General features: G+C 44.5%; 1 protein-coding gene across 1 annotated transcript; it reads left to right on the top strand.

Moving 5' to 3' along the window:
- The first annotated feature begins 227 nt into the window (after positions 1 to 227).
- Positions 228 to 12,274, top strand: LOC119923231 (olfactory receptor 4P4-like). Its single transcript, XM_038742711.1, has 4 exons — positions 228 to 272; positions 4,191 to 4,289; positions 4,632 to 4,692; positions 11,583 to 12,274. The coding sequence occupies exons 1-4, from the start codon at positions 228 to 230 to the stop codon at positions 12,272 to 12,274; spliced, it is 897 nt and encodes a 298-aa protein (XP_038598639.1).
- The last annotated feature ends 204 nt before the right edge of the window (positions 12,275 to 12,478 follow it).

Here is a 12,478-nt window from a genome sequence, read left to right as displayed (position 1 = left end):
TCTCTCCATCACTCTCTCTCTCTCTCTCTCTCTCTCTCTCTCTCTCTCTCTCTCTCTCTCTCTTCTCTCTCCCTTCCCCTTCCCCCCGCTCCTTCTCCAACTCTATATACTGTGCGACCAGTCCCAGATTTAGATTATAACTAATATTTAGGTTAAGGCTAAAATGATGGATCTTTTCAGCTTTAAACTCCAAACCCATTACAATCTAAGCCTATGGCAGTCCACCAATGGCCAAAAGAGATTCAAGCATCACTCATTCACCAGCCACAAGTGTATGGAATTGTGCAGTAATGGGGACTTATATAGAGAGATTAATCAATGAAAAAGCAAGTTATCTGCCTTTATGGGATGTTCTATGATGGAATCTTGCCATAACACAACATTATCAAGGGACTAAGACCTGAACAGATACATTTGCAACAAGGTACTGACTCTTCTTAACATTTGAAATCAAAGGAATGATTTACAGTAGCAATAAAAGAATTTCTTAAGCACTCACTGTGTATGGACCACTGTATTAAGGTCTGGGAGAAAATCCATAGGTGGGAATTACACTCTGACCCTGTCCCTCAGGGGTTTCACAGTCCAAACCCATCAGATCTCTCAAGTTAACCTGGCCACTGAGCACCTGATTTTAGCTCAGTGAATTTGTTTGTTTGTTTGTTAATGGCATTTGTAAAGCGGTTACTATGTGCAAAGCACTGTTCTAAGCGCTGGGGGGGATACAAGGTGACCAAGTTGTCCCACGTGGGGCTTCCAGTCTTCATCCCCATTTTACAGATGAGGTTATCTGAGGCTCAGAGAAGCGAAGTGACTTGCCCAAGGTCACACAGCAGACATGTGGTGGAGCCGGGATTTGAACCCATGACCTCTGACTCCAAAGCTCGGGCTCTTTCCACTGAGCCACGCTGCTTCTCTAATGAGTGAATGAAATGTTTGGTTCGCTCAGTACACACACGCACCTCTGCCAAGAGTTTAGGGGAGCACTAGATCAAGATGACTTGAGGGGAGGCTGAGATGAAGCCAGAAGGAAGGAACTGAGTAGTAGAAAGCAGCAACAATGAAGGCAGAGTAAATATGAAGGGAGCTAGGAGGGAGAAGAAAGAAGAGAAGCAATGTTGCCTAGTGGAAAGAGCACAGGCCTGGGTTCTAATCCTTATTCATTCATTCATTCATTCAATCGTATTTATTGAGTACTTACTGTGTGCAGAGCACTGTACTAAGCGCTTGGGAAGTACAAGTTGGAAACATATAGAGACGGTCCCTAACCAACAGTGGGCTCACAGTCTAGAAGGGGGAGACAGAGAACAAAACAAAACATATTAACAAAATAAAATAAGTAGAATAAATATGTACAAGTAAAATAAATAAATAAATAAAGTAATAAATACGTACAAAGATATATACAGGTGCTGTGGGGAAGGGAAGGAGGTAAGGCGTGGGGGATGGAAAAGGGGAGGAGGGGGAGAGGAAGGAGGGGGCTCAGTCTGGGAAGGCCTCCTGGTGGAGGTGAGCTGTCAGTAGGGCCTTGAAGGGAGGAAGAGAGCTAGCTTGGCGGATGTGGGGAGGGAGGGCATTCCAGGCCAGGGGGATGACGTGGGCCGGGGGTCGACGGCGGGACAGGCAAGAACGAGGCACGGTGAGGGGATTAGCGGCAGAGGAGCAGAGGGTGCGGGCTGGGCTGTAGAAGGAGAGAAGGGAGGTGAGGTAGGAGGGGGCGAGGTGATGGAGAGCCTTGAAGCAGAGGGTGAGGAGTTTCTGCCTGATGCATAGGTTCATTGGTAGCCACTGGAGATTTTTGAGGAGGGGAGTAACATGCTCAGAGCGTTTCTGGACAAAGACAATCCGGGCAGTGGCGTGAAGTATGGATTGAAGTGGGGAGAGACGGGGGATGGGAGATCGGAGAGGAGGCTGACATAGTAATCCAGACGGGATAGAATGAGAGCTTGATCGAGCAGTGTAGCAGTTTAGATGGAGAGGAAAGGGGGGATCTTGGCAATGTTGCGGAGGTGAGACCGGCAGGTTTTGGTGACGGCTTGGATGTGAGGGGTGAACGAGACAGCAGAGTCGAGGATCAATCAATCAATCAATCAATCGTATTTATTGAGCGCTTACTGTGTGCAGAGCACTGTACTAAGCGCTTGGGAAGTGCAAGTTGGCAATACATAGAGACGGTCCCTACCCAACAGTGGGCTCACAGTCTAGAAGGGGGATGACACCAAGGATGCGGGCTTGTGAGACGGGAAGGATGGTAGTGCCATCAACAGTGATGGGAAAGTCAGGGAGAGGGCAGGGTTTGGGAGGGAAGACAAGGAGTTCAGTCTTGGACATGTTGAGTTTTAGGTGGCGGGTAGACATCCAGGTGGAGATGTCCTGAAGGCAGGAGGAGATGCGAGCCTGGAGGGAGGGAGAGAAAGCAGGGGCAGAGATGTAGATTTGGGTGTCATCAGCGTAGAGATGATATTTGAAGCCGTGGGAGCGAATGAGATCACCAAGGGAGTGAGTGTAAATCGAGAACAGAAGGGGACCAAGACCTGAACCTTGAGGAACCCCTACAGTAAGGGGATGGGAGGGGGAGGAGGAGCCTGCAAAAGAGACTGAGAATGAACGACCGGAGAGATAAGAGGAGAACCAGGAGAGGACGGAGTCTGTGAAGCCAAGGTTGGATAACGTGTTGAGGAGAAGGGGGTTGTCCACAGTGCCAAAGGCAGCTGAGAGGTCGAGGAGGATTAGGATATAGTATGAGCCGTTGGATTTGGCAAGCAGGAGGTCATTGGTGACCTTTTAGAGGGCAGTTTCTGTGGAATGTAGGGGATGGAAGCCAGGTTGGAGGGGGTCTAGGAGAGAGTTGGCATTGAGGAATTCGAGGCAGTGCATGTAGATGACTCGTTCAAGGAGTTTGGAAAGGAATGGTATGAGGGATATGGGGCGATAACTAGAAGGTGAGGTGGGGTCAAGTGAGGGTGTTTTTAGGATGGGAGAGACATGGGCATCTTTGAAGGCAGAGGGGAAGGAACCAGTGGAGAGTGAACAGTTGAAGATGGAAGTTAAGGAGGGGAGAAGGGATGGAGTGAGAGATTTCATGAGATGAGAGGGAATGGGGTCAGAAGCACAGGTGGCCGGAGTAGCACTTGAGACGAGGGAGGAGAGCACCTCTGAGGATACTGCTGCGAAGGATGGCAGAGTAGCGGAGAGTGTTGAGAGCCAGGGGGTTGGAAAAGGGCGGGGGGGAGTGACTTTGGGGAGGTCAGACCTGATGGATTTAATTTTATTAATGAAGTAGGAGGCCAGGTCGTTGGGGGTGAGGGAAGGAGGAAGGGGAGGAACCGGGTGCCTGAGAAGGGAGTTGAATGTACGGAAGAGCTGATGTGGATGATGGGCATGGGTGTCAATAAGGGAGGAGAAGTAGTTTTGTCTGGCAGAGGAGAGGGCTGAGGTAAGGCAGGAAAGGATACACTTGAAGTGAACGAGGTTGGCATGGTGTTTAGACTTTCGCCAGCAGCGGTCAGCAGCTCGAGCATAAGAGCGAAGGAGGCGGACAGTGGCAGTGCTCCAGGGCTGTGGGTTAGTGGTACGGGAGCGGTGAAGAGAAAGGGGAGCGAGCGAGTCTAGCAGAGTAGCTGAGTAGAAAGCCTCCTCCACTTGTTTGCTGTGTGACCTTAGGCAAGCTCATTTCATATCTCTGTTCCTCAGTTACCTCATCTATAAAACAGGGATTAAGACTGTGAGCCCCATGTGGGACATAGACAGTGTTCTACCTGATGATATTTTATCTACGCCAGTGTTTTGTACAGTGTGTGGCAAATAGTGAGCACTTAACTCATACCATTAAGAAAAAGAGAGAGAGAGAGGGAGGGTAAGTTGGAAGAGATGAGAAGAACTCATTCTAGCCTTTCAGTTGGCTCTTCCGAATTTTTTAGTATGTAAGTAGCTGAGATTTGGTTACTTGAATTAGAAAGGAAACACCTGAAAAGAAAAATAAGTAAGCTTTCTTCATCACATGATGAAACTGATACCAAGTTCATTAGACTCAATCGCCAGAGTTCATAGCTGGACAGTTATGATGCCCCTTGGAGACTGGTTCCCTTGAGTCTTCAGATGCCTGTAAATATTTTCAGGACGATATTTTTGATTGGTTCAGCAGAGAACCTGGTGCCAACCAACATCTTTTCTGGTCTCCCTGAGCTCAGGAAGATGAGAAAGACAGACTCAGCGGGCTCAGGCTATTTTGGCTGCGAAGAGTGTATTGCTGTCCTTTAGGAGTGACGGGCACCTCAGCTGGCTCTAGGGTAAGATGTACCTGTCAGTCAGTCATTCAATTGTATTTATTGAATATGTACTGTGTCCAGAGCACTGTACCAAGCCATTGGGAGGCTACAATACAATAATGAACAGTCACCTTTCCTGCCCACAGTGGCTGCACTTAGAGGAAAACAATATTAATGTTTGACTAGTGGATGGAGAGCAATTCAATAAAAACCAGTAAAGGAATTTTACATGGACAGAATAGGACTCTCAAGTCTTTGGCCCATGGGGAAAAGGTATTATATTCATTCACCCCCCAAACACATCAAGGTGTGTTCAGATGTGGCAATATTTTTGTGTGCCACATGGATTCTCTTCATATGCAGTCACAGCTGACAGGGCCCTGGGTGGAACTTTCCAGCACAGATGCTCAGACCCAATGTTCAGGTATTGCTGTTCATGTGGATGATGACAAGGAAGGAGGAAGAGGATGCTTCAAGAATTGCCCTAGGCCATCCCCAAATACCTGTTCAGAGCTGACAGGTGCAATGTTTAGAAATCTTACTGTAGGAGAATCTTATCCCTTTTCCCACACCAGCCTTACTACCCAAGCTGGGAAATGGAAATCAACCTTCCTAGATAATTTTTTTCCCTAGGAAAAAAAGAAAAAAGATTATGTACATTGGAATCTTTTCATCTAAAAGTAAAGTGAATTTTGGAAATATGCTATCCCTCTCTTTTTTATGTCATTATTGTTTAGTTCAAAAGGAATTTTCAATTGACTGTCTTTTCAAGCCTTGGTAATATTTATAGGGGACCTCTTTCTGTTTCTCTTCCTCCTCTTCCAAATCTTTTCTCGTCTTCATTCTTCTTATTATGGTATTGGTTAAGCACTTACCATGTGGCAGTCACTGTACTTAACACTGGAGAAGGTACATGATAATCAGGTTGAACATAGTCCCTGATCCATATGGGGCTCACAAGTCTTAATTCCCATTTTACAGATGAGGTAACTGAGGTACACAGAAGTGATGTGACCTGCCCAAGGTCATACAGCATATAAGTGGCAGGGCCGAGTTTAGAACCCAGGTTCTTCTGACTCCCTGGCCTGTACTCGATCAACCAGGCCACGCTGATTCTTGTTGCCAAATTCCTTGGCCAGCAGAAAGCTGCTCAAGGCTGCAGATTCCATTGGGAAATTCTTGGCCACAGCTGCTGAACTAGACCATTCGGTGAGATAAGCTGCTTGGAACCAACTATCTATGTTTCAGCATCATTGGGCAGTGCCCAAAGTGAAGATGAGGAGCTCAGCTGCCAGGGATTGAACGTGTTGGGGAGAGGACTGGGAAGAGGTGGCCAAGATGGCAATTGGCAGGAAGTCAGGTCTTCCCCCTTGACTACTACAGATGCCCCGATAAACCTTCCGTGGATTGCAGATGCTGTGGGTCATCTTACTCCCTCACTCTGCAGGCCTATTCATCAACTGAACATTTCTGAGAGGGTTCAGTTCAACGAACCTCTTCTTGTATCTGGAAGGATTCCTCTTGCAACATTTAGCAATTGGAATATTTTTGTTTCATTCTAGATTATGCTATTTGCAGAAATGATTACAATTTCCATTGTGATGCAGCAGTCAAATTGAATTGGGGTTCTGAATTGGAATGAAAATATTCTAACAGAACAATCTATCTACTAATATTAACTGATGATGATAATTATGCCTCTATTGGCTAAGCACTGTGCTAAGCACTGGGGTAAATGCAAGATAATCCGATCCTACAGAGGTTTCATAGTCTAAGTAGAAGGGAGAACAGGTATTGAATCCCCATTTTGTCGATGAGAATACTAAGGCCTTGAAAAGTGAAGTGACTTACCCAAGGTCACACAGCGGGTACAGGACAGAGCTGTGATTAGAACCACCGTCCTCTAAGGTAGGAAATCACTTACATGAACAGGACATTGAAAACAATTGATTAATTTTGTATATTTGGTATTATTTCATATCATTTAATGCTTTCCTGCCCCCGCACTGATTTCATTGAACACATGCACTGAATTTGTTCTCATGGGATTTTCCCTAAACCTGGAGGTGCAAACACTGTGCTTTGTCCTGTTCCTAACGTGTTCCCTAATAGTTTTGTTGGGAAATCTTCTCATTTTCATCACCATCACCAATTTGCATTTCCCAAGCGATAAGTACACTGCTATGCACACAGTAAGCGCTCAATAAATATGATTGAATGAATGAATGAATGCAGTCATCTGAACAACCAGCCTATGTATTTCTTTTTCAGTCTGTTGTCTGCCATGAATCTTTATCCCTCCACCGTTGTTCCCCAGATCATCTGAAACCTACTTGTTGGGAGCAGAAAAATTTATTTTACCACCTGTATGGCTCAACTCTTCACTGTGCATTTCTTTGGCGGGACTGAGATCTTCATTCATTTTAGACTGTGAGCCCACTGTTGGGTACGGACTGTCTCTATATGTTGCCAATTTGTACTTCCCAAGCGCTTAGTACAGTGCTCTGCACATAGTAAGCGCTCAATAAATACGATTGATGATGACGATTCTAGTGGGAATGGCTTACAACCGTTACATTGTGATCTGCAAATCCCTATGCTACACAGCAATCATGAACAAGCTGACATGCCATCTATTAATCCTGGCTGCCTGTGGGTTAGCCCTTCCGCATTCATTGGCCTAAACTCTCATGATAGCCGAATTGTCCTTCTGTGGCCTCAATCAGCTAGATCACTTTTTCTGTGAGGTCAAGCCCCTTCTGAAACTGGTCTGTTCTGAAACCCATACCATCAATATTTTACTGGTTGCCAATTCAGGCATGGTTTCTTTAGTAACTTTCTTCATCTTGGTGATTTCTTATGCTGTAATGCTATATAACCTAAGAACATATTCAGCTTCTGGTCTTTACAGAGCCTTTCCACGTGTAGTTCCCACACTGCTGTTGTGGTTATGGTTTTTGTTCCTTGTATTTTCACCTACACTCTTCCTCCTAACACCATCAGTGAGGATTAAGTGTTTGCTGTGCTTTATACTTTGGTCACTCCCATGCTGAATCCATTCATCTACGCCCTGAGAAATCTAGAAATGAAGACTTCCATAAGGAAAGTATGGAAGGAGAAAGCACTCGTGGGATAAAAACAGAACCAGTAGCATCATATTTACCTTTGTCTGCCTCCCTCCTCAAATCCGACAGACCATTACACTCCCTCTCTTCAAAGCCTCACTGAAGGCCCAACTCCTCCAAGAGGCCTTTCCAGACTAAGCACCCCCTTTCTTCTCCTCCCCCTCCCTTCTGCGGAACAGTGATTTGCTCTCTTTGTTCTTCCCCCCTCCCAGCCCCACAGCACTTATGTACATACCTGTAATTTATTTATTTGTTTTCATGTCTGTCCCCCAACCTCCCCAGACTGGAAGCTCATTGTGAGGAAGGAATGTGTCTATTTATTGTTGAATTGTACTCTTCCAAGTGCTTAGTACAGTGCTCTGCATACAGTAAGTGTTCAAAACGATTGAATGAATGAGTTTTAGATTCTGCTCTAAAAGTATACAAATCACGAAATTCAATTATTATTATTGTTGTTTTAATTATCCATATCACCAAAATCAGGAGACACCGCCACTGACCAACAGGCCCAGACATTTCCATGATTATTACCTCAGGGTGAAGTTTCTAGTTGGCCATCTTTGTACGATCCCCAGGCGCAATAAGGAAACTCTATTTTTTGGTATTTGTTAAATGCTTACTATGTGTCAAGCACTATTCCAAGGACTGGGGAGAGTACAGGGTAGTAGAGTTGGAAGACAGGTTCCCTGACACGTATATGGGGCCCACAGTCTAAATAGGAGGGGCAACAGGCATTTCATCCTCATTTTACAGTTGAGGAGACTGAGGTCCAGAGAAGTTAAGTCACTTGCTCAAGGTCACACAGCAGGCAAGTAATTGGGAAAATCAGGATTAGAACCCAGGTTCTCTAACTCCCAGACTCATGCTTTTTCCACTGCTTCCCATTGTTTTCAAGGATCTTCAGCCGCATTAACATTACATGTCTGGTCTTGTCACAACCACACAGTTTATTCCCTCTGGCCCTCCCAAGCTCATCTCCATCCCTGATCTTTCTCCTTCCCTGTAGTCTTGTATTTCCTCCAGCCTTCAGGACATCTCTACTTGGGTGTCCAGCCAACATTTCAAATTTAACATTTCTGAAACAGAACTCCTTATTTTCCCACCCAAACTGTTTCCTCCCTGTGACTTTCCCGTCACTGTAGGCAGCACCACTATCCTCCCTATTTTTTGTGGTATTTATTAAACACTTACTCTGTGCCGGGGACCGTACTAAGCATGGGGGTAGATATGAGTTTATCAGGTTGGATGCAGTTCATGTCTCACACAGCACTCACTGTCTTAATCCTTATTTTACAGATGAGGTAACTGAGACATAGAAAAGTTAAGTGACATGCCCAAAGTCACAGAACAGCCAAGTGGCAGACCCAGGAATAGAACCCAGATCTTTCTGATTCCCAGCCCTGTGCTTTATCTACTAGGCCATGCTGCTTCTCTGTCTCACAGAGGCTCTAAATCTGGCCTTCTCCTCAACTCATTTCTTTTATTCAACCTACATATTAAATCTGTCACCAGGTCCTGTAGGTTCTATCTTCTCAAATCATCAAATTCTGCCCTTTCCTCTCCATCCAAACTGCTAATATCTTGATTCAAGCCTTTATCCTATCCTTCCTTTATTAATGCATCAGACTCCATGCTGACCTCCCTTCCTCCTGCCTCCCTCCATTCTAGTCCATACTTCACTCCATTTCCTGGATCATTTTTTCTACAAAACCATTCGGTCCATGTTTCACCACTCCTGAAGAACTTCTAGGGGTTGCCCGTTCACCTCTGCATCAAACAGACCCTCCTTACCATTGGCTTTCAGCCACTCAACCATCTTGCCCCTCCTATCTTACCTCCCTGATTTCCTACTAGAGCCCAGCAAACTCACTTCGATCCTCTCACACCAACCTATTTACTGTCTTTGATCTCGTCTATCTCACCACTGACCAACTTGATCTCACCTATCTCACCAATGACCCCTTACCTACATCCTGCCTCTGGCCTGAAACTTCCTCCTCCTTTATATATGACAGACCACCACTTTCCCCACCTTCAAGTCTTACTAAACTCACATCTCGTACAAGAGGCATTTCTTGACTAAACCCTCACTTTCCCTACTCCCTCTCACTTCTCCATCACTCTTGCACTTGGATTTGCAACTCTTACTTACCCCACCCTCAGCCTTCCACCACTTGAGTACATATCCATAATTTTTTTAAGTATACTAATATCTGCCCTCCCCACTAGACTGTGAGCTCCTTGTGGGCAGGAAGTGTGGCCACCAACTCTCTTATATCCTACTCTTCGCTTAGTAAAGTGCTCTGCACAAGACAGGCACCCTATAAATATGACTGTTTGATTCTCACTGGGCCTTGCTCTCACCTTACCTGCATCCACCCCAGTACTCACAACTTTCCTCCTGCCTTCCTCCAGGAACCTGGATATATGGAGGAATGATTCTCTTAAGGAGGATTTGGCTATAGATTGACTATGGGGAATGAGAGAGAAATCAAGGATAAACCCATAATTGTGGGCATTAGAAATGGGGAAGGTAGCTGTGCTGTCAGTTGTAATGGGAAGTTAGGTGGTATGGAAGATTTGAGAAGGATGAAGTTTGGATATATATTGCCCTTGGTTCTCTGCATCTTCTAGAGATCTTCAGAGAAGTGACGTGGCTCAGTGGAAGGAGCACGGGCTTGGGAATCAGAGGTCGTGGGTTCTAATCCCAGCTCTGCCATTTATCAGCTGTGTGACTTTGGGCAAGTCACTTCACTTCTCTGTGTCTCAGTTCCCTCATCTGTAAAATGGGGACTAAGACTGTGAGCCCCATGTGGGACAACCTGATTAACTTGTATCTACCCCAGCACTTAGAACAGTGCTTAGCACATAGTAAGAACTTAACAAATACCATCATCATTATTATCATTATTCTAGATGGGTTTACCAAAATGAAATATAGTTATTCAAGAAACTGGGAGAGAAAAGAACCCAAGATTATGAAAAAACCCAAGATGATCATCATCATCAATCATATTTATTGAGCGCTTACTGTGTGCAGAGCACTGTACTAAGCGCTTGGGAAGGTATAATGCAACAATCAACAGTGGCATTCCCTGCTCACAACGTGGTTTGAGTTTGAATGTAAGGGAGCTTTTCTTTGTCGAGCACTGATGCATTTTCCTGGATAAGAGATATGTTCTCTTGGCATAAAATTCTGTTCATTCTAGCATTTATCTGCTGGGAAATTGTCATAAGGTCCTTGAAACTCACATATATGTTCTGATTTTAACACAGTAGATGAAGCTTTGTAAACTATATCTTTTGCTGGGGGAAGTCATCTGGACCAAATTCACGTTTTGAGGTTAATTCACGTTTAAAGGTTTGAATCACCCCCTTTCTATGTTAGTATGGTATCTTGTGTCCACCATCCTCAGACTTTGTCAGAAAAAAACAAAACATTTGACACAGTGTCAATCACCTCTTTTTTACCATGTGTCAAGTCAGCCAGTAACGTAAGAAGTGATAATTGTAAAAAATAGTGTGATGCTTCTAGAATTACTGAGCTTCTCCCCTCTGATCAGTCTCTGAAGACTTTCTGGTCCCATCAGGCAAGAGTTAAAGGAATCCCAAACACATGAACTCCTCTGAAGTCTAACATTGACAGAACATGATTATTTATATATCAATATGCAATTCTTTCCCAATTAAAATGTGAAATAGCTTCAAATGAGCCAAACAATGGTTTGTTTCAGCTGCCTATAAATAATAGGATGAGGTATGGCACCTGAGACTTTTACATTCATCTGAAAGGCATTGGCCATTAATTCCCTCTGTATTTTTTCCTATGGACAGGATTTGAATGGGGCTTAATTTGCAGAATGTTATCACTCGAGACAGAGCTGTTGAAAAGGGAGGATATGAAAATTTTTATTTGAAAGCTCCCAGATTTACCAATATGTCATCTGTTGCAGTTTGGTTGTTAGGCTTAGGTGATAAATCACATATAATAAAAACTATTGCGACTTTGTGCATATTGTTTATGGCATTTCCTTCTGCAATCATTACAGATAAATATTCCTCATTCACAGGATGGAAAATAACAGGAACAATGTCACAGAATTTGTTCTCTTAGGTCTGTCCAGTAATAGAAATTTGCAGATATTCTGCTCTGAACTGTTCCTCTCCTGTTACATTGCAATTCTCTTAGGATATTTCTTCATCCTCATCACCGTCAGTGGCATCCCCCTCTTCAAGCAACCCATCTACTTCTTCTTCTTCCACTTGTCCTTCATGGACATCTGCTACACTTCCACGGTGACTCCCAGGCTGGTCCAAGATCTGTTGTCTGAAAAGAAAGCCATCTCCTTCGACGACTGCATAATGCATCTCTTTGATATGCATTTCTTTGGCAGTATTGAAGTTTTCATCCTTGAAGGGATGGCCTACGATCACTATGTTGTCATCAGCAAGCCCTTGAGCTATATGATCATCATGAACCAGCAGAGATGGAACACAATGGTGGCAATCTGCTGGGGAGCTGGATTTCTCCATTCCATGATACAGTTGCTCCTAGCAATCTCTTTGCCATTCTGTGGACCCAATAAGATAGATCGTTATTTCTTCGATGTTTATCCTCTCTTGGACCTGGCCTGCACAGATACTGACTTAATTGGGTTTTTAATTCTTCCCAATTCTGGGATTGTTGTATTGACATTCATAGTCTTGGTCTTTTCTGACATCACCATTTTAGTCAGTTTGAGGACCCGCTCTTCAGAAGGACAATGTAAAGCCCTCTCCTCCTGCGCTTCCTACATCACTGTGGTGGCATTGTTTTGTTTTGTTTTTTTTGCCCTCCATCTTAATTTACCTCCGGCCAACCCAGACCTTCCCCGAGGATAAGGTGTTTTCTCTCTTTAACACCATCATCGCCCCATGTTCAACCCCCTCATGTACACGCTGAGAAACAGAGAGATGAAAACGGCCATGAGAAAGTTGTGGTGTTGGAAGCCGCGTTTGGAGGGAAAATCAAGCAGATGAAATAAATATCCACATCTCCTTCACCTCTTATTGCCTTGCTCTATCTACCCAACTCTTCTCTGTACA

This window comes from Tachyglossus aculeatus, unplaced genomic scaffold (assembly GCF_015852505.1).
Source record: "Tachyglossus aculeatus isolate mTacAcu1 unplaced genomic scaffold, mTacAcu1.pri scaffold_160_arrow_ctg1, whole genome shotgun sequence".
In the NCBI taxonomy this organism is placed as follows: Eukaryota; Metazoa; Chordata; class Mammalia; order Monotremata; family Tachyglossidae; genus Tachyglossus; species Tachyglossus aculeatus.
This window is presented reverse-complemented; position numbering and strand designations above follow the sequence as displayed.